The 22,795-nt window shown below is 39.9% G+C and overlaps 1 protein-coding gene across 2 annotated transcripts; it reads left to right on the top strand.

Moving 5' to 3' along the window:
* Positions 1–38: 38 nt before the first annotated feature.
* On the top strand, positions 39–20,808 carry reps1 (RALBP1 associated Eps domain containing 1). Of its 2 annotated transcripts, XM_023299707.3 has the most exons (19): positions 39–806; positions 2,330–2,453; positions 5,501–5,730; positions 6,400–6,562; positions 7,310–7,440; positions 8,517–8,679; positions 8,773–8,836; positions 10,066–10,220; positions 11,780–11,901; positions 12,350–12,430; positions 15,003–15,090; positions 15,643–15,744; positions 16,138–16,198; positions 16,425–16,623; positions 16,746–16,940; positions 17,787–17,876; positions 18,098–18,252; positions 18,336–18,441; positions 18,520–20,808. In XM_023299707.3, exons 1-19 carry the CDS (start codon positions 654–656, stop codon positions 18,586–18,588), a joined length of 2,451 nt encoding a protein of 816 aa, XP_023155475.1. In that variant the 5' UTR covers positions 39–653; the 3' UTR covers positions 18,589–20,808. The 2 variants fall into 2 exon arrangements, with proteins under 2 accessions (XP_023155475.1, XP_023155477.1); XM_023299709.3 differs by lacking the exon at positions 12,350–12,430.
* Positions 20,809–22,795: the final 1,987 nt, after the last annotated feature.

Below are 22,795 nucleotides of genomic sequence, written 5' to 3'. Positions count from 1 at the left end.
TAATTTGGAAAGTCGTACCGGAAGTCCTGCGCTGACTCGGGCTGACTTGACGCTAGTGGCAGGAATGGCGGCTATGATTACTAGAGGAAGGAACCCAAAGACCCTGAAACTTTACTTCTAACGGCCCCGCAGAGGAATTTGTTTCCAGCTAAACGTAGAAGCTCCATCCTACGCCAGATTATAGGGAGAAGAAGTGCTTCACATTGAGATTAACGCGATAGATGTCCGGGTTGAGGAGGTGGACGCACTTTGCGACTTGCTAGTTAGCCTAACGTTAGTGCCGCTGACTTTGATTGAAGGTAGCTGTTAGCTCGCAGCACTACTAGCCAGCTGTTGGCTACTTGGCTTGGCTGGCCCAACAAGTTAACTTAGTGGTTAACTGTGTGAAAGCATTCCTTATTTGTATCTTCGGGCTAGGATGTGTGCTCTGGGTCAGTAGACAGTATTCTGAACCTTTACAGAGACTGGGAGCACACGACAACAAGTCGACACGGCGCCTATTGAACATTATTACTGCTAACCCTTAACGTTAGCTCGGCACTAGCTAAGTTGGGATTCTGAAGTCTCGCCCATTTTTGGATCCTGCCCCAGCCATTGGCTAAGGGCTAATCAACAGCCAACTAGTCTGCTTTTCAGGGTCAATTGGTACTACGATGGAAAGTCTAACGCTGAGTGATGTCGAGCAGAAATATTACTCGGATTTGTTCGTTTACTGCGACACGGACAACACCAAGAAAGTGGCTTCCAATGGAAGAGTTCTTGACCTTTTCCGGGCGGCCCAGCTACCCAGCGAAGTTGTCCTGCAGGTAAGCTAGCTTTAGCAAGTACCAGTTTTCAAACTTAACATTAGACTGTGAGACTGAGAACGAAGCGAGGCGCTGTTAATGGATAAATGGTAAAGTTGGCTGGTTCTTAGAGCTGACCTGTCATCCACTTTAGCAGTGGTTAGCCTGGGTAGTTAGCAATGCTGCGCAGCAAAAGAGACACACCTTCTTCTGGCTAATGTTAGCCGTAGCCAAAGAGAGTAGGCAGCCAAGTCACATAGTTAACCAGAGCTGAAAAATGAGGCTCTACCTGACATTTTATACATAAAAGGGAAGCTGGTATAACTGCCCATGGTTTTCGTTTGTGGGTATGTGTTGATAAACGTCCAATATATAAGAAACAACGTGCTCATTAGCCCTTTGCTTCATATTACAGCCCACTCTTTCCTGTCCTCTGGCTCTATGAACATCTGCCTTTGTGTTAGTCACTGAGCTGAACTGACATGGTGGAAATGCAGAGCCAGTGCCACATTGACTACTAGTCAATGTGATTTATAACAGTTACTATGTACCCTGACAGTCTGTTCCTTACACAGACTTTATAAATACGTATTATCCCTCTATTACATTAGTTTATAGTCAAGTTGCAGTATTCATGTTATGGTTACACCACTGATAATCCCATCTGAAGCAGATCCCTGCCCGTTCTGTTAACTGCGAGTCATGAGCAGCCAGTTAAACTGCAGCAGCTCATTCTTGTGACTCCAGGTCTCTCAGCAGGCCAATATTTGCAGTTTGTGAGTCAGCATCCTTTTCAAGGTCAACAAGGGGAGCTGTGTGGTGAAAGAATTAGGCAGCCTTGTAATCCTCCACTTTCAAAATCTACAGTGAACACTCTGCTGCCCTGTGAGACACATACAGCTACAGTGTCATGTTGTAACAGGCTGAGAAAAGTGACTGGTGCTTTGTATCCACACATACTCACATTAAGTCCTTTGTCAGCAAGAAAGGGATCAGTCAGCTGTGGCAGCCGGTGGTGGTGTGGCTCTCAGTGCTGTTGGACTCACACTTCATGAGTTAGCATACTGCTGTGAACTTTAATAACATCCACAGGTTTCAGATGTAGTTATGTTGCTCAGCTTCATGTAACCACACTATCTCCTGTATAGAAAAGTGCACATTTCAAGTAGCTCTCTTGTGCTACCCTATTTGCCATTATGAACCTGCTCAGTATGATGTACAGCACAACAAACTATGTGATAATCTGGCTTATTACTGTCTAGACTCATTGAGCGTCTGCCAGTAAACACAGCAAATGAGACTGTTGCTTGTGTACTGGTGACCTAAAGCAAGTACATGTCAGTGTTTACAGTGTTGTGTTTGATCACGATGCAGGAATCCAATCGTAGAAGCATACCCTAAAATGTTAGTCATGTGTTGTTTATTGTCTTTATGGTTTGTTTCCCGTATAAGACCAGCTCTGTTGTTTTGATCAGTTGTGGTTGGTATCAGATTTTCAGATGAAAACACTGTTGCTAAATGTTTGCCCTTGTGCGTGGGTTTAGATCACAGAGCTATGTGGAGCCACTCGGCTGGGTCACTTCGGACGGAGCCAGTTCTACATTGCTTTGAAGCTCATTGCCATCGCCCAGTCAGGGCTGCCCCTGAGGGTGGAAAGCCTCAACTCGGGTGAGTTCAAAATTGAATTCAATCCTTGTCACTGTCTGGCACCTTTTTGGCCTGCTCTCTTCCCTGATCTTACGGGCACAGATTACCAAATAACACCATCACGTAACAGCTCTGGCAAATGCTTTTGGACTTCTCTTTTTAATTTTCGATTTTTGCTATACGAAGGAGGTTAAAATCTTTTATTTTCTAAGTGACAGCTTACTGAATCTTAAGGGTCATCTATTGGAACAAAGCCAGTTGTCTGTTGTCCTTCTAAATAGGAAATTGTGTAGTCAGAGTTTTAGCAAGAAAAAATGATTTTGACTCCGGATTATTATGAAAGACTAAGTTAAAAAAATATTGTATGAAACATTTAAATTTTCCAGCTTCTTGGAAAAGGCCCAAACATGTATAAACATGATGCATGTTGCATTTCTCATGTATATGTGTTACTGGAAAGTGCATGCCGTCTTTTCTTGATGCCCAACAAATATGGAGGTCTTATAATCTGTACAGACTGTGCTACTAAGCCTAAGAAACACATGAGCTGAGGCCTTTGAAATCAGTTTTAAAATGAGACGTTTTTGAGAATCCTTAATTAAACCTTATAGATGCTTTAACGTGTTGTCAATAAAAACATCATCGTAAATGAAAAACAGGATGACCCCAAATTGCTGATTATGTTTGTGCACAGAAAAAATTACTGTCCATTCTGTGCAGCTGATATCCTAATATTTTTGTTACTAGATGACTGGGCCAGCGAAAGCTGTTTCAGCTGGTTTTCTATGTATCTTAACCAAATACTGTTTGTATTCTAAACCCTGGAGGGTTTAATGCCAAAACAGTGTTTTTGTGTTTGTCTCTGGTGTCACCAGGAAGATGTGACAGTCACTCACTGTACAATTTTACTTGTTTCGCCTGAAATATTGCAACATCCTGAAAGGATTTCATAATTTGATTAAAACATAAGGAAGCTCAGAGGCCACTTCCTCCTAGCAAAATGAACAGAATGCACAACACGATGGTTGTTAGGTTTAGGGATGTTTGAACTTTTAATTTTTTAAAGTTGTTGCTATCCCACCAGTTGACAGGTAATTCCTGATAGGATTTGGTTTAAAAAAAAAAAAAAAAAAAAAAAGTTTACTCTGTGCTCTCAGAAAGCCTGAAGTCACCACGATTGTGCCAAAATGCTGAATGTTGTTGCAGGAGCTGAAGCTTTCATGCGTGAATGATGCGCATTCAGGAAAAACTCTATTCATAGAATATAGCGATAATGTTGATTCAGTTGTTGTGTCTTTACTGTTTACTTAACGACAGTCCAGATCAATACACCTGTCTTTTCAAAATGGATATTTTTAGTGGGTTATGGGCCTGTAATTAATTAAGATTCAGAAGCTTTATTGTCATTATAAGCGGTGCAATGAAATTCCATAATGATTTTAAATTCCTTAATGATGATAATTGATTCAAAACATTGTGTAATGTTCTTCACAATATTACAAATTAATGTCCTTAAAGTGCTGATTTTGCAGCTTCAAACATTAGAAAGTGAAAGATACTTGATATACTATCATTTATCATATGAGACACTGAAACCAATAAATAGCGTTTTGCTAAAAAAACTAAAAACACTGACTGAATATTGAAACACTTGGTAGTTAATTTTCTTTCTGCTGATCAGTTTATTGCTGAATCCTTTCACTGCCAGATATTGCTTATGTCTGTATACACTACCATTCAAAAGTTTGGGGTCACTTAGATATGTACTTAGTTTTGAAAGAAAAGCAGCTTTGTCAGTGAAGATAACATTAAATGAATCAGAAATACAGTCTAGACATTGTTAATGTGGTAAATGACTATTCTAGCTGAAAACGGCTGATTTTTAATAGAATACCTACATAGAGGTACAGAGGAACATTTCCAGCAACCATCACTCCTGTGTTCTAATGGTACATTGTGTTAGCTAATGGTGTTGAAAGGCTAATTGATGATTAGAAAGCCCTTGTGCAATTATGTTAGCACATGAATGAAAGTGTGAGTTTTCATGGAAAACATGAAATTGCCTAGGTGACCTCAAACTTTTGAATGGTAGTGTATATGTTCGCTAACTAGGCGCCAAAGGAGGCGCCTTTGAGATTCAGTTTGTTTACTAGAAAGCACTGATGAATTCATTTTCAGGTACAATTTGTCCCAGTTTGTATGTTACTCATAATTCTTTAAAAAACAGATTCTATTGATATTTTATTGAGCTCTTTAAAAACTGATATATGGCTGTTTTTAAACTCTTGAAAATATGTGTTGGTATCAGTATCAAAATTTAAACATTGGTTGGGCTTCATATGCCCACTAGACTCCCTTCAGATTACAGATGTATAAGAATCTAGTACAACACAGAGGTTTTTGAATTTTAGGAGTCCACATTGTTTGACATCCCCATGGTTACAGTCCATGACAAGTCACTTCCTTTAAATGATAGCTCTCCAGTCATCATATACTCTTTACATCTGACCTCTTTGAAGCACATCTGGATTACCAATTTCTTGCTTGCTTATTTTATTCTTGTGGTTTTGTCATTTATTTTGTAACACAGATTTCCAAAATTTGTATACAGACAAGAGCTATACTAGATGTTTTCAGTTATGTACATCAGATGTAAAATTTCTATATTTTGCTCTGACAGTTAACATCATCTGTCACTCCACTATGGAGAAGACAAATGCAGTATTTACTGCACAGTGATATGTTGGGTAGATCAACAATCAACGTCTTCATATTGAGGAAGCAACCCTTTCTGAAAGCAATAACTTATACTGTTAGTTCTCATTATACAGCTGTCACTCTTTACAAGCCATACAACGCCAGCTGATAGCAGCAAATGTATAATCCTACTTTAGGCAATCCGGGAAATGCTGAGAATCAGCAACTGAGGTAGAATCAAATGAGGGAAACACATTAGCAAAATAAACATCGTAGACTCATGGTATCTGACAATTGTAGTTCACTAGAAAGTGATTTGATTATCAAGATTAGTATGTTATGTCACCTGACTTTAGTGTGTCTCTCACCAGTCAAGGACCTGCCGCTGCCCAGGTTTGTGGTGGGGAAGAACGAGGCAGAGGCGAGACATGCTGCACTGTACCAGGATACAGACAGCCAGGGCTTGTACCCAGCCCCAGGTGCTGCAGTAATACCCAGACCCCCGGGCAGGGGCCACCAGAACAAGAAAGGTCCCCCCTCATCCACTTCACTTCCGGTCCACGAGGTCATCCAGCCACTAGCACCTAGCATAGAACCACAGGTCGGTAACTTTACTGTCCCTTGTGGACAGGACTCTGTCATAACTACTAGCACTTTGAACTTGCTAATAGTTTATACCACTCTACCATGTTTGCCTGTCTTCCTCCAAGACTCAAACATACATGATAACAGGAGAGATCATATCACTTCTTTGCGGCTCTCTCTCTCTCTCTCTCTATATATATATATATATGCGTCTCTCTCTCTCTCTCTCTCTCTCTCTCTCTCTCTCTCTCTCTCTCTCTCTCTCTCTCTCTCTCTCTCTCTCTCTCTCTCTCTCTCTATCTATCTATCTATCTATCTATCTATCTATCTATCTATCTATCTATCTATATATCTATATATATATATATATATATATATATATATATGTAAAATATAAAATATATATATAAAAATATATATGGGCACACACAGTAAATGAAAGTAATGACTTTTACAAACATACTTCACAATATCGTACACACCCCTTATATTTCTGCTGCTGGAGTGCTGCTGTTTCCTGAAGATGTTTTATTACTTGTAGCTCAAATTACTTTTTGTTACTCAAACTCATCGTTCTTATTGGTTTCTGTATAAAATACTGCATTTTTCTTATATGTCTACTGAATATCTTGTTTATTCTACATATATGTTCCAAGAGTGTGATTGTTTTTCCATGTGTTACCAGCCCGAACCAACATCCCCGGTGGTCTCGCCTCATCAGTCTCCCCCCACGTCCCCTCACTCCTGGAGGAAACACAAGAGGCAACACAGTGGAGGAAATGCAGACAGACAACCAGTCGTGGCTGCAACTGGAGCTGTGTGGACGCAGTTCAGAGAACCACAAACGGGTAACATCCACTGATCTGCTGCTCAGTAGTAATTTCTTCACTTACTTGGTTTTTCTATCATAGACTCCACAATAGTCTTAGATGCTGTAGCCTACTCTGTCTCCATGGTTTCTCCCCTGTTCATTTCTGGCAAAGCAGTCATTGCTGGTGGACATAAAGCAGAATTTACCTTCATAGGAATTTCACTACAGAACCCATATTAAAAACTTAGCTATACTGTGAAATACTGAGAGATTTACCTGGCACTGACAGTCTTATTCTGTGTTGTGTGAACTTCTGTGGCTTGGATGTTCATTTATATCTAAAAGTTCTTCAGCTTTAAAGTCAGTAGGAAGAGGCCACAAGCTGAATAATAATGTTTTCTTACATAGACGTAATTCTTTACAGGGGAATATGTCCACAAATTATGATGATGATATCACCAATCTATTTTGAAAAAAGTGACAGATGTGTTACACAAGTTACTATTAGATAGTGATAAGTGATAGAGTTAGCATGTGAAACACATCAGTTGTGTTTGTGTTACTTCCTGGTGTTTGCAGCTTGTAGATGTTGTTAATACAGTTTGCTGCAGTTAGTCATTAGAGGAACAAAGTAGACCTCACATGACTTGTGCCCTGCTTTTGTCAGCACATAAAGTTGGTTTAGATATTCAACAAAAAAAATGATAGTATGAAAACAGTACTTTCTGCACAATGTATGAAATGTAATGTTTTAAGGTAAACTTTCTTGACTTTCGTCTTCCAGGTCCAGTGACTGGTGATGGCATGTGGTCATCCCACTCACCTCCACCTCCAGGTCAGGAAAGTTGGGTCAGTTTTACAGCAGACACACCACCATCCAGCACTCTCCCAGCAATGCATCCCTCGTCAGTCCAGGTAGGGCGGTGTTATGCTTCTATTTCAAAAAAAGTTCCCTTTTGTTCAGCTAACTTCCTGGGGCAGCAACATAGCTTTACTGTGCAAACATACCCCATGTTTTTTTTTACCGTTGTGTCAACAAAGTTGGTTGGATTGTAATTTAAATTAAAGCTCAGTCATTATCACTATAAATGTGTTTTAATGCTTAGAATTATTTGAGATTCATTTTAAATCAAAAACAAATCTGTATTCGTCCTCCCTCAGTTCAGCGGGTTGTACAGCTAAGTTCTACCACTATCAGACAGAGAGTGAAACAGAGAGTGTGACATAGTAAGAGTGTGCGTTGTCACTCGGGACACACACACACACACACACACACACTTGATGACAATGGTGGAGAGAAGTAAATGTTCAAAAGTGTTGGTACACTTCATTAGAGTCAATACTGACAATGCACATTGACACAAGTACAGTATCATGCATGTAAGAGAGAAAGTTCAGCACATACAGGCAGACATGCACATTTTGATTGCCTGTCTTGCATTGCATTTCTTATTTACCCAAATAACATCTTAGCAATACCCATCCATAACCAGGATGCAGAACTAGAGTGGGTGATACAATTCTACAGGCACTAAATGTAGATTAATGAGTTATGAGAATGACTGCACACATTATCGTAAACAACTGCAGTTATGTCTCAAACATCACACAGCATTTTATATCAGTGCTTTATCTGCCAGGACTGCTGGACTGAAACTCGAGCAGTTTGTGTGACATTGCTCAGGCAAAGGTCTTTATAGTCAGTGCCAAAGTTTAGGAAGGCGTTGTTAACATTTTTAGTTTCTAGTATCATATTATTGTTATTCTGACCTAAACATGCTGCCATCAATTTTGTGTTCTGTACTATTACAATTTAGTATTGTAATTTCCCTGAATTATATGTTTGTTTTTCCTTGAATTATGTGTTTGTATAACAAAAGTTTTACAGAGCAGTTTTACTCACCCGGTTTTGCTTAGCTAATATAGTCAATTATACATTTCTTTGAATGTATCTTGATTTTTCTGTCAATGTACTCTATGTTTTCCTGTAGGAAAGCACAACGATACGAACAGTGGCCTCAGCTGCAACGACCAATGAGATCCAGCGACAGTCCAGTACCTACGATGATCCATGGAAGATCACAGATGAGCAGCGACAGTATTACATTAACCAGTTTAAAACTATTCAGCCTGACCTCACTGGTTTCATACCAGGTAGGAAAAAGCAGACATAACCAGAGAAAGCTAGCGAATGAGGATAAACAAAGGTTGTTTAAACAGTCCTTACTCTATTTCTGTATGTTTCAGGTTCAGCAGCAAAAGAATTCTTCACCAAATCAAAACTACCAATTTTAGAGTTGTCACATATTTGGTAAGTCCTCACTGTTCTGTCAGTTACTGTCTTTGCTGTGTTAGTTTGTCGGAGATTTATGTGTACAGTGTAAATGTTTGAGCCACCTGAAAGGACTTGACAGTTAGGCACACGTTGCATATGTTAATATGTATGTGTATGTTAGGGCAGAATGAAAGTGTTTACAAAATTTCCTAATTTGATAATTGTTTGCTTTGATATAGAGCGCTAGTAAAGGCTGTTGTGCAACTGTCTTAATTTAGTTCATTTGTTGGTAGTGGAGTACAGTGCATGGCAGTTAAAGTTAAAGATAGAAGACGGCTGAGAAGCTCGAGGGATTTCTTTACTTTGAAGGTGGATTGTCACAGTGTAGCGAAATTGATCAGTTAGTCTGTACAACCTACTGTTTTACAGCTGGTATGTGATATGACATGGAGAAGAATCCTCATTTTGTTACAGTACAGTCACTTATCTAATTAGTACAAAGTTTTGTCTCACTGCATATTTGTTAAATCAAAGTGTAGCAGTTGGCCAGTATTTTAAAGAGAAGTAGCATGTTCCTGGAAAATTGCACAGTTTATTGCTGCAAATCAAAACCAGTTGCTGCACGCTTTTTACAATTCTTACAGAATTATTTGTGTAGAAGACAGCAATTGCATTTGTCACTACCTGTTTTGAGTTGGACACACTACTACAAGTATCACTAATTCTGAGAACTAAGGGCTGGGTAGAATGGATTTTGTTTGTATAAATGGTCTATATGCATATACTTCCTGCCCACATGTAGACAAAATTAAAATTAAAGGCATCCATACATTAGTTACACCTGCTTTACCCTGTTGAGGTTTGCAGAGAGGTAGAGCCTACCCCAGCTGACACTGGGCAAGAGGCAGGTACACTCTGGAAATGTCTCCAGTCCTTCACAGAGCTAACACAAATAGACAGACAACTATGCATGCTCACACTTATGGCCACTTCAGAGTCAACTATTAGCCTGCTATGCTTGTCTTTGAATTGTGAAAGAATGAAAACCAGCAAAGGTACAGGGAGAACATACAGTCACACAGAAAGGCCCCAGCTGACCAGCAGGTTCAAACCCAGAACCTTGTTTCTGTGAGACGGATGTTCTGAATCTAACCACTGTGTCACTGTGCCATCTAGACTGAAAGGCAGCTGTACTAAGAGATATAATAATCTTGCTGCTGAAGCTTCCGTTACCATTGTGACGCCTGCTAATGTGTGTTTTGAAGGGAGCTGTCAGACTTTGATAAAGACGGAGCATTGACCTTGGATGAGTTCTGTGCCGCCTTTCACCTGGTTGTAGCCAGGAAGAATGGCTATGACCTCCCAGAGAAGCTGCCTGAGAGCCTCATGCCAAAGCTGATTGACCTGGATGATTCAGCAGGTACACAAGCTCACATTTCTCAGTTTCTCACTTTCTCCAAACTTCCCAAATTTAGACCTGTGAACCTTGTGAGGTTACGGCACTGACAACAGTTTGAAAACTTTACATTATTGTAGGAGTTAATTGATTTTGAGTGGACTGTATTTTCCATGGAGGTGGCTCATATTTCTTCTTCCTCTTAGTGTGACATAACTAGCATGTTTGTTATTTTTTCAGTAGTTACTTTGTTAGTACATATACAGCAATGGCAAAACTGCAAAGAAAGAGTATTTTTAGTTTTATGTAGCTAATTTTTAATATATATTTATAATATAGTGTCTCTCTCTCTCTCTCTCTCTCTCTCTCTCTCTCTCTATATATATATATATATATATATATATATAAAAAAAAATTTTTTTTTTTTAAATAAATATTTTATTTTAATATTTTATTTTAATATTTTCAAAAGACAAAAATTGAAACAGTTGTGGTTTCATATTTTTAGCCGTGGGTAGTTAAATATAGTTGTATATCATTGCTATTTATAGTGCTCGCTAAAAATGTTTTATCCACACCTGCTGATGACATTGTGTCCTCTAAAGTGTACAGGAAAATACTCTCTTTTTACAAATTGCAAATTACCAAATTGCAATTTGTTGACAATGGTCATAGCTCTAGTAGTTCTAATAATTTATGTTTATGGGTAAAACAAAAGCTTACCATGACCATCTGGCAACGAGTGGCAGTGCATATGAGGGTTTCTAAACTTTTCTTTCCCCTCTACATTTTTAATCTTTAAATATGAATTCCTTTATTTCAGCTGCCGTTTGGTGCAGAAGCAACAAGTCAACCTCTGATATTTAAATAAATTGTTTAATATTTTGGGATAAGCTGCTTTTTTTCTTGATTGCTGATGATTGGATGAGAACATTGATAGCAACCAGTTACTAGTATCCTCCTGAAGTCGAATAGCAAAGACTCCAGGGCCTCACTGTCCTCAACCAAAAGATAGTCCAGCAGATAACTTAATGTAAAAAAAACATGCTGTTTTTACACTTTGGATTCTGCAGTTTTTGGGATAAACTTCAGACAGTCAGAAAAGCTGTTTGCCCCCTGTTCCTCCTGCATGTTTCACACTACCCTGCACATCAACTCTAGAGAGATATTTTGCCATGCTTAATGTACCCTCGAACGACTTGCAGACAACTTGCTCCTCTGTATATTTACTTTGAACCATACAACATTTATCTTATCAAGCACGTTTTACACTTTTTGTTTTCGAGTAACACTTAGTATAAACACTATATCTTAGGTGGTTTTGATGAAAAATCTGGATTTAAAACTTAGATTCTATTTAACTGCATGTCACACAAGGAATTCTCTTCTGATGATTGTACCCATTACTACAGCTTCTGCTTTGATACATTTTTCTTAGTCATCTTTTTTTCTTAGGATAACATGTTGTTCAGACCCATTTGTGCGTTTTGGGCCTCCAAGGGTTTTGACTGTTGCAGGTTATTTGTCACATTTGTCTGAAATCCGTATGTGTCAGTCTAACATGTGTCTAATGTGGCATTCAGAAGTCCCGGAGCCGACTGCTGATGTTGGATACTCAGCATCGCCAGTGGAGGTGACCCCCAACAAGTCTCCCTCCATGCCTTCACTCAACCAGGCCTGGCCAGAGATGAACCAGAGCAATGAGGTTCCAGCATGCACACAAAAGATCATTATGTAGTAGTTTCACACACACTGCAAACTCTGTGCTTGTTTGCTTTTGCTGTGTTTGCATTTGATTAATTTTCATTAATTGCTCAGGGTATAAAGGTCAAATTGCGCTTTCTTTATCCATTCATCCATCATGATTTGACTGCCACTCCATCCTCTTCATCATCAAACATATTTACTGATAATTCAGAACCTCTTCTCTCACTTCTTGGGACTGTGACAGTAGCCTGCGGTTCTGTATGAAAGTCAGTGATGTCTGATGTTTTGTTTCTGTGTCTGCTGATGATGTCACGTTACCATGTCATCCAGCGATGACTGGTGAAGTCACATTGCCACAGAGGCTCAGACTGATGTTGTAAATGTGTGATGTCACTGCACTGGCTGACTGACATGTTTTTTTCTCACTGTCTGTCTGTCTCCTGCAGCAGTGGGAGACGTTTAGCGAGCGCTCCTCCAGCTCACAAACTCTGACCCAATTTGACTCTAACATTGCACCAGCTGACCCTGTAAGTCAATCACTTAGTATGCATGGTTTCACCATTAATGAACAGGCATTAACCCTCTCTAGGTCTCTCTGCCGTTTCACTCTCTCTCTCTCAGTCTCTCTCTACGTCTCTCTCTCTGTGCATGATGTTCTTCCAAAGTACAGTTCACTGCAGCAGCAGTGTGTGTTGTGATTTGGCTGGCTTAGCTTCTATTGGACCTCACTTTTTTTTCTATGGTGACATCCACCAATCACTAGTGCATTTTCAGATTGTCAGAGATACATTTTTTCCACAAATGGTCAGTGCTGTAAGTACTAAAATTTGTGTTCAATTTTGCTGTGCTTTGTCATTTACTGCTGAACTGTCCCAAGTCCTTTGCGATTTTTTTGTCACACTGGCAGAATATAATTTTTCTACAGCAATAATTGAGTGTGGAATAGCTCTGCACAATTAGTCTGGTGAACAGTATTGACAACCACAGTTTGCCTTTTTGCTAGAGTGTGCATCTTTTTTAGATTGCTTTTCAACGCGCTGTAACCCTGGGCAGAAACTCCAGCGGAAAAGCCAATAATATAAAATGTAAATCTCCTCAAAACATGGTTTTGAGTAAGTCAGTATTTCTCCATGAGATTAAATATCCATTAAATGTACGACAATCAAAGATAACATTCAAAAAAAACATTTATAATGACTTAATTTAAGATTTAAACACCCAAACACCGATCTTACCTGCTTCATTGGCACTGCATAAGCATGATTGAATCAACGTTTAATGACAGTGGAGAGACACAAAAGGTAAAAAACAGCCCTACAAATGCCCACACAGTTTATGTTGAAGTGTTGTTTAAAATTGCTGATTGGTGCTCAACAGGGTACGAGTAATATTCTTGTGAACAGTGAGGAGCACAAACAAAGCAAATACAGAGAACCACTCTAGAATAACCTAAACTTAAAAAAGATGGTCAAAGGTGATTGAGAAAACATATTTTCAGGACCTTTCAAATCTTTCAATCTTTTCCTTTCTTTTGCCAGTTGATATGGTTTATTTTTAAATAAGGTGTTCACATTACCCTCCTCCTAACACACAAACCTGAATGCGTTAGTAGAGAGACACTGGACTTCTGTTTTTGGTACTTGAAAACCCTTTACTACTCACCCAAGAAGCTTTCTCAGTTCTAACTAACTGGTGGAAAGTCCAAAGTATTCCTCTAATGCACAGCTCATGGCCCTGTGTGAAATGTTGTGAAACTGCCTGGGGAGGGATGCTCCAGCCATTGGTACACAGAGAAGATGGTGCATGACACCACTTACTGGGTGTTTGTACCACAGTCCTGTGATCCCTCCTCAGGGTTTTTCAGCTGTGTCACCACCTTGAGTTGTCCTTTGCGAGGTAGTTTCTCCACCTATTTACACCTTGAGTCATGTGAGTCCTTAACAGTCCTTGAGCCTTGTGATTTGGGGACAAGAATAAATACCTGGGACTCCCTACCACTCAGGTAGATTTGAGGAGGCCTCCTGGATGAGAGGGGAAACACCTGTAAGAACCAGAACGAGAAGTCCAGTTGTCTTCTATTGAAGCTGTTAGGGTTATAATGTCCTGGATGACTGAGGATCTACACAGACATATTCTTGCTCCACATAAGAGCATAAACAAAACGGCTCACTCCATCTAACAGATGGGCTGTCCCTAGAGCCCTGTGTTCTGTCTGAATGAGTTAAACATTGTGCCTGTGTTATCACAGTCAATGTTTCGCCTAGATCGACTGATTTGGTGCAGGGGGCCCAAAGCTGGCCCCCTGCTGGGTATTTTTTGTTATATCTGGACTACAGTTTTATTGCAGTCGAAGTGCTTGCATAGAGCAAAAATAACTGTACATTTTTAATTACCTTTCTCCTAACCTAAGCAATATTGACCTTGTAGAGCCGGCAGGAATGTTTATTATTTGACCGCATAGATGGGTTAAAGGCTGCCCTCCTGTGCTTGTCAGGAGATGCAGCTCTAACAGTGTCAGCAGGAGAGCTGCTACTGCTCAGGGTAGAACCTTCCCTACCATCAGCAGCAGTCTCCTGGTCACTCTCGCCACTTTCGGGTTGAGTGTGTTTTAGAAAAACCACAGATATTTTGGCCTGACTTTCTGACATTTCACAAAGAAGAAAAACTAAAGCAAGGAGAAATGACAACAAAATGCAGAGAGAGTCTTTGACCACCAGGGCCAGTTTGAGGGGATAGGGAAACAACATGACTGTGATATTTCAATTTGAATATTCAGATAAAGCAACCAAGAGGACAGTTTGTTTGTGTTTATACTCTTGAAATGCCAACAGTTACAAATAGTTGAGATTAGTCCTCTAAAGCAAAAAATAAGAATCAGCCTTTAGAACATGACACGCCTGAAACATTCACAAATTCAAATCTTCAATTTGTATGTGTTTGATGAATTACACAGAGCTGTTATTTATCCGACTCATTACACAGGAGACTATTAACAAATTAAACTGTTGATGAGTACAAACCATTTCGCCTTCGGTCAAACCTGTCTGTCTCCTTGCATTTCTGTCTGTCTAACCCTCTGTGTCTCTGTCTGTCCTCCAGGACACAGCCATCGTCCACCCTGTTCCCATCCGGATGACGCCCAGCAAGATTCACATGCAGGAGATGGAGCTGAAGAGGACTGGCAGCGGTGAGACGCCTTCTGGCCTCGAGCCAGGCATATGGGTTCTGTAAAGCGTCTTGAGACAATTTGACCTGTAATTGGCGCTATATAAATAGAATTGAATTGAGTTGAATTGAATTGAGCCTGATTGTATACAATCCCGACTTACATGTTTATAATTGCTGATGTCATTGCATGTGTGCATTGTGGTTTAAAGCTAATATGAGCTGCAAGTTGTATAAGAATCCATGGCAGCACATTTTGGAAAGTCCGATATGGTGTGAAAACATCCAGATGTGATAGCAGACTCAGTTTTGCAGATAGATATAACAATCCAAGAGGTTTCCATTAATTATCAGTAATCAAAACCTGACCTGTTTTTTAAACATATTTACACAGCAATTTTTATTCATGAACATGCAGTGGAATTATCTTTTTGCCAGTTTCAACAGCAGCAAATCTGGTTGCTGCTAAAGCACCTTCGGTCAAAACTGATAGCAAGACTGCTAACTTTTAATTTTTAATGTTTATTGAAATCAACTAACATTTCAGCTTTCGTGTTATTTCTCAAACCTTTAGACCACAACCACCCTACCAGTCCTCTGCTGACTAAACCTCCAGAACTGTCTGAAGAAGCCAAATTACCTGCCTCTATGAAGTTTGTAGCCGCCAACACTGTAGGTGAGTAGTTTCTGTTTTTTGAACACCTGCTCCCACCAGCTTCAAAGTTTAAACTGCCCTTTCCCATGAGATTAGCGTTGGGTGTTGTGGGATCTGCTGGATCTCAGTGCAGTCCTTAATGTGTTAGTTTTAATCTTTTCAAAAATTATGATGAAGATGTTTTTGGTTCTCTTTTAGGTCATAACTAACCATTGTATAAAAAAAAAAACAAAAAAAAACAAACAATTAATCACCCTTTTCTAAACACATTATGAATTGTAATAAATTCCTAGTTGACGTGTGTTGTGTCAATATACTTTCTACTTTCTATACTTTTGTTGTGAGTTGCACAGTTTTTGGTTTATTGGTCAGTAGGTTGACCCAGTGTTTACAGATTGTGTTATTTCCATGAAGGTGACGGTTACAGCAGTTCAGACTCCTTCACCTCTGACCAGGAGCCTATCACCAGGCAAAGGTGAGTTCTTTTCTTTTACTGGACAAGTACTGGAAATGACAGTTTGCTGTGAGAACCACCATATTTCTCACATTGTTACTGCCTCATCTATTGGGTCTCTGGCATCATCTCACCGTTGGTGACATTTATGGATTTGAAGGGGAATCCTGTCTTTGACCGTCTGTCCTCATTGTGAATAACAATTTGTATCATTCCATAAATCTGGAAGCATAATGTTTGTGTCCAGGTCTCAGTCGGGTACGTCTCCAGAGGCTCTCAAGGTGGTAGCCCCGCCTCCCCCTCCACCCCGCCCCCACCCCTCCCACTCTCGTTCCTCGTCTCTGGACATGAACCGCACCTTCGCTGCCACATCTGCTACAGGACAACCTCAGCCCTCTACGATAGCTTACCCTCCTGCTGTGCCTCCTCGACCGCTACCCACACAGGTAAGACAACTGAGGATATTGCAGCGTCTGTGTGCTTCACCAGTTAATGACATCACCTGTGGTTTTGACCTTTCAATAGTCAAAAGTCACCCCCCATCTGCCTTCTCCTGCCATATCCCTAGACGTCAGTACCACTTACTGGACATCGTGTAGAGGCTGAAGGTGTGCCAGGAGGTGGGGCGGTGCTCACCACCACCTCCCCACAGCAGATTCCTCAGCAGCCAAACTTTGCAGACTTCAGTCAGTTTCAGGCCTTTGCTGCTTCTGAACAGCCCTCCAGCCTGCCAGAGGTCGATAAACACAGCGAGGCAGGACAGGTAGGTTGTTTTCTGCAGACAGGCTTGGGCATTATAATGATGCATACATCAAGATAATGTAATTTTTCAGTGTTCCAGAATGTTGCCAAAGCACTTATACAGTGGTAGCCATTACTTTAGTGTCTCTAAGTCTGTCATTGTAGGCAGTGTTGTAAATCAGTGGTTTGGGCCTGCGGTATAAATGGATTTTTGTTTGATTTATGCATTAATAAGTTAATTAATGAGATATTCATTCCATTTGCTGTATTAGTGAACAACAGCCATTCTGTGCTAGTTATTTATTCCATTTTTTAAATTTATTTGTCATAAAATATTCCATATAATAATAGGTAGAGGGATGTAAAATGTATTCTTTGACAAATTTGATCTGTATGCCTGAATGATTTCTTAAAGTTTAATGATGTCGCAACCAGAAGAGTTTCAGTTATACTTTGAGAACTTTCCAACCAATAAATGTAACCGTTACTTCTGTAGCATTTCATAATTTTTTTTGCACTTTTAGGACTTCAAATTACACTGATTGAATCCTGTAATATTTATATATTGATTTATATGGTATTCGATGAATATTCTGCTTTTTGTCATTAAGCAACAAAGCTTGAAGCTTCTAATAAAAAATCTCAGGATGGACAGAGCACTTTAGTATTTAAATCTCTTTGCTATTTTGCTTATAATTCATTTTTTTCCCATTATGTTGGTAAACTGAGAGCATAGCGGTGTCAGAAAATCAAAGTCCTGATCACACTATAGGGAATTAGAAAAGATGCACATTGATGAAGACTTCTTCAGCTGCCAGAATGCTGTTTAGCACAACATTGTGTGAGGTTTTTGTGTGTGCGTCCACAGGTGGACAAGACATCGGAGGGTGCTGGCCCTTTAAGAACAGTGAAAAGCGATGGCCAAGCAGATGAGAGAGCCTCAGCTACAGTCAACTCTGTACGTCAGCATCTTAAAATTTAAAATTAAATACATCATCCAATACAACAATTCAGTTACAACTGCACATCTGGGAGGAAATAGTGGAAGTGCACGTCACGTCTTGTGTAATCATTGTAAAACGACAACAGAAACCTGAAAGCTGCTTCCTTGCAAACAGCTAGTCGTACTTATCAACAGTAAAGAAATGTCATATTTTTTTTGTTTTGTTTTACCATCAGACGAAGGGCTCTTCTGGCCCACTAGCTCCTCCACCAAAACCTGTACGTCGGAGGTTGAAGTCTGAAGATGAGCTACGACCAGAGGACGAGCAGCACGGTCCGCAGAAATCAAATGTCATAGCTGCTGTCCTGGCCACTCAGCCCTCCATCCCCAGGTAGGACACTAGCGCTGTTTGAGAAGACTTTTCAGGGTGTTGTAACTGTTAGTGGCTGAATTTTTATGTCTTTCTGTTTCTAGGTCAGTTGGAAAAGACAAAAAGGCAATTCAAGCTTCAATCAGAAGGAACAAGGAGACAAACACAGTTTTGGCACGACTGAACAGTGAACTGCAGCAGCAGCTGAAGGTATGGAGGAAATTAGCAACTTGTAGTTTTGGTAAATAGGAGACGTCTCACCCGTGACTTTGTGCTGTTTTCTTGCAGGACCTGCTTGAAGAGAGGATATCTCTGGAAGTCCAGCTGGAGCAGCTCAGACCTTTCTCTCATCTTTAACCAACCTATGGAGGAAAACTCTGCTCTAGTTCATCCGAAGCAAGGCTGTGGCCCTCGATGTGACTCCCCCCTCCATCCCTCCCCTCTTTTCTCCTTCCATCACCTCAACTTGCCCCGGAGGCACTGACCTGCCGCAGGGTGTCCCGTTAAAACTCTCATGCTCAATCACACACTGAATCATAAACCGGATGGACATGAGAGCAGAGTCTCACAGTGGGAGGAGGCGACAAGAGGGGATTTTACAAACTGGCACTTTTCAATTTTTTCTAAAGAGAGGTGAAGGTGAGGATGACAGCAAACTGAGAGACGGTTAGGAGTGTTGGACATGACGCTTCAACTTTGAGTCTGGTCTGAAGACAAACTGCTGGGGTCTGATTACTTTATTCTCTGAATGACTGAAGAAGAAAGAGTGTATTGCAGAGTGTATTTCTTGTTTGTGTGTGATTGTTCGTGCATTTGTGTTCCTGTTTAGTGACTTACTTGGAGGCTAGTGTCAGTATGCTTGACACTGCTGCACCAAACTCCCTTTAAATATCAGGTAAATTTAAAGAACTGTTAAACAATTTGGGACATACCTAGCCTAGTTAAGCCTAAAGACTGGAAGCAGGGGAAAACAGCTAGACCGGCTCTCTCCAACATAAATATTACACCTACGAATACCTCTGAATGTTACCAATTAACATGTCTGGTCTCACTCATTTAAAGTGCACACACACGTAAAAGTAGGCTAAAACTTCCTGTGAAAAAATGTGAATCCAGTTATTTCCCAAAATGTTCAAAACCGTACCTTAAATCTCACTACTATAGTATACTATAGTAGTATAGTATAGTCTGCTTTTATACTATACTATTGAAAACTGGACAATAGTCAGCTGCTTGGAGGTCGTATTTTTTTTTCGAATATCGTCAGAAATAGTCTGTTCTGCTGAACATTTGCTACCTGGTTGTCCTTGGTTGTCCACTATTTTTCAAAACTGTTTGAAAGAGGCTTTGAAAACAGAGGGAAGCCCACAGTCTATAGAGGCCAGTGAGCAATGTATAATAAATTGCCATTTTTTTGAATGGAGTTTGGTGTGTTCACCTCCTTTGTAAAACATACTGGGTGACTTGTGGTCAGGACTGAGTGTATGTTTGTGTGAGGCCTTTAATGGCTAAATCATCATGGTGAAGGCTTTTTGACTCATCCTGTGACATGAATTCAGCCCACCTTCCTCTTATTACTGCCCCTTCAAGACTACATATATAAATGTGTGTGTATGTGTGTGTGTGGTAGATGCAGTGAATGGAAGTGCTGTGTCTTCTGTTTTCTTTTCTCAATGTTACACAGTGTTTGAGGATTGTGACTGAATGGTTTAACTTTATGCCAAATGACTGAACTATCACTCACCTCTACTTGGGCTGTGTTTGAGGAAAAATGCAACCTCTTCTCCTTTCCTACTAGGTTTTCTTGATTTTTGTTTGAAACATTGCTGTGGCTCCACATTTCAGCTTACTTTTTAATCTCTTACTCTTGAACGCTGCGGTTATTTTCGATCTTAACTTCACCTGTTTGGGATAGCATTTGGTCTAAACAGGCGTTCATTTGAAAGGCTTAAAGATATTCCAGCTGCTTGACTGCAGGAGGCAGCGTTTATGAAGAATCACGTTGCTGATCAGGGAGAAGTTTTCCTGTGATTTCTCTTCAGATCCAAACTGATGGTGCAGGTAGAGTTGACTTAAAAATTGAGCTGTTTTCCAATCGGGCAGTCAGCACTATGCAAGTATGGGCGATACATCCTCATAGACCAACTATACTTAGCTGTTTGTACTATGATAGTAGCAACTGTGTGAACAGTATACTGTTTTTTGTATCGTAGATCTTCCAGAACGCCATCTACTGTATGTTTGTGACTCATTTTGCCTTTTTTGGTACTGACAAGCGGTCCGCTTCCCCCTGCTTCCGCTCCAGAGGGAAGTAAACTCCAGATCAGTGTTTTTATCAGGGCAGTTTCACCTGAAGTCTGCAAGATAATATCCTTGCTGGGTGTAGATGAAGCTTAGCAGGAGACCAGTCAACAGAATGGGAGACCTGAATGACCCAACTGCACTTTGAACTGAACTCCCTCCCCCCACACCCACCTCCCTCATTATTACTTTTATTTGTTATGTTCCTATTTGCTTACTTTTAACCTACATGTTTGTTCTCATCTCTTGCATATATTTAAAAAAAAAAAAAACAAAGATACTATGAGAAGAAAAACAGGACGAACCACTTGAGTTTTATTTCTACAGTACAGATTGGAAACTGTAAGGTTTTTGTGCCAGCGTGTCCTTAAATGTCTTATTTTGTTTGGTCACTTTTTTTGTTTTTTTTTTTTTATCAATGTTTTGTCCCTATGTGTTGGTGAAGCATCAGTCTTCTTCTAAAGCCTTACTCCCCCCGACTGGCGTTCAGGTTTCCACGGTGGCTGACTGACCTCTCTTCCTTGTTGTATCAAGGCTCGCCTTCTTTTTTCTGCTGTTGAGGACGATGATGTACTTGGTGTGTATGTGTGCGTGTGTGTGCGTGTGTTATGTTGTTTGCAGACCTGGAACTAATACCATTTAAAACCCTATTAAACGCCTTCGAGTGGGATTGATTGATGTTTGCCAGCACAACAGCTCCCTCCTCATCCCTAAACCCAAAATGCAATCCAGGCAGGCAGAAGCAATCAGTCATTACTGAAGTCTTTGATGGGATTTGAATGCTATTTGCTCCCAGATCTGTCTTGTATATTGTATATGATACACACTTTTGGACTCATATGTAAATTTGCATTAATTGCTGACTAACAGCGAAAGAATATTCTATTTAATTCCTTCTCTCTTGGCTGTGGGATCCTAGATGTTTAACTGCATGGATGTACTGTATCTCTGCAGAGTCAACTAGCAGCTGTGTGATTTTTACACAAAAATAAAAAAAACGGCACAATATTTTAAACACTGCTCTCTTTACTCATTGCTGTATTGTTGCAAAAACGCATCTCTTTAGTGCAGGGGTGTCAAATTCATTTTAGTTCAGGGGCATTTTAATGCATTCTCAAGTGGGCCAGACCTGTAAAATCAGAGCATAATAACCTATGAATAACCACAACTCCATATACTCCCCTTTGTTTTAGTGCAAAAAAAGTACACTAAAAATGTTCACATTTATTGAACTACCTTTTTACAAAACATTATGAACAAACTGAAATTTCCTAAGAAAAATAAGTGCAATTTCAACAATATATTATTATGCTTCAGTTTATCATTTACACATTACAACTTACAGATCACAGAATATCTACAAAGGCACAAAACATTCTGTCTCAGGTATTTGGAACATATAGTATTTTACTTTATGATTGAAACAACGTCAAGATCTAGAAATTTTCACATCTGTGTGTTAATCCTGACCACCTGAACCAACATCATATAAACTAAAGTGGGAACAACTTAGGAAGAGGGTTAAGTCGCCCTCCTGTCTTGTAGATGTATTAAATTTCTACATTGAAAATATAAAAGTTGTGGCAGTACATGAACAATAGGGTTCCACCAAATCAAACTCTTTGTAATGAAGCTGCTGTGCTGACTGACTATACTGCAAAATGTTCAATATCTTTAAAAGTTTTCACAGTATCTATTCATTTTCACCCCTGTAATTTTTACACTTTGCAAAGTCATCCCTCTGGGGGCCGGATTTGGCCCTCACGCCGTATGTTTGACATCCCCGCTTTAGGAACACAATCTTCTAATGGCTACTTCCTACATCATGTTACAGAGCACACGTCAATATCTAACTGGTTTCATGACGGTGAGTTCAGCAGACTTCAGTGGTCTCAGTGGAACACCTTTGGGATGTGACAGAACAGGGGATTTGTTGTATGAATGTGATAAAACATATCAACATGGAGCAGAAGATCAAATCCAACATTTGCGTGGACTCTCAACAGCAGCAATGACCTCAGAAAGCAAAACTAGTTTCACCATACTGACGGACTCCTGATTGTAGACGGACTTAGAAAAAACTGAACCTATCCTTTAATAGAGTCAAAGATAAACACATTGATCTGCATTTTAATAACAAATTTATACATTTTAAATAACTTTCATTTGTCATTTCTGTACTTGTTCATAACCAAAAACTACACCAGAAGAATCATATTAATGCACATCATGTAATGAACTGATGCAGGGGTAGTGGTGCAGA

This window comes from Amphiprion ocellaris, chromosome 12 (assembly GCF_022539595.1).
Source record: "Amphiprion ocellaris isolate individual 3 ecotype Okinawa chromosome 12, ASM2253959v1, whole genome shotgun sequence".
Taxonomy (NCBI): domain Eukaryota; kingdom Metazoa; phylum Chordata; class Actinopteri; family Pomacentridae; genus Amphiprion; species Amphiprion ocellaris.
Note: the sequence above shows the minus strand (reverse complement) of the source record. Positions and strands in the feature narration are given on the sequence as shown.

Bases quoted from the DNA above. Each gene is read 5' to 3' on its own strand.
- reps1 (XM_023299707.3), top strand. From the start codon at position 654: ATGGAAAGTCTAACGCTGAGTGATGTCGAGCAGAAATATTACTCGGAT. The intron at 15,745-16,137 runs GTGAGTAGTTTC...ATTTCCATGAAG, and splicing joins TGTAGCCGCCAACACTGTAG to GTGACGGTTACAGCAGTTCA. The intron at 16,941-17,786 runs GTAGGTTGTTTT...GTGCGTCCACAG, and splicing joins AACACAGCGAGGCAGGACAG to GTGGACAAGACATCGGAGGG.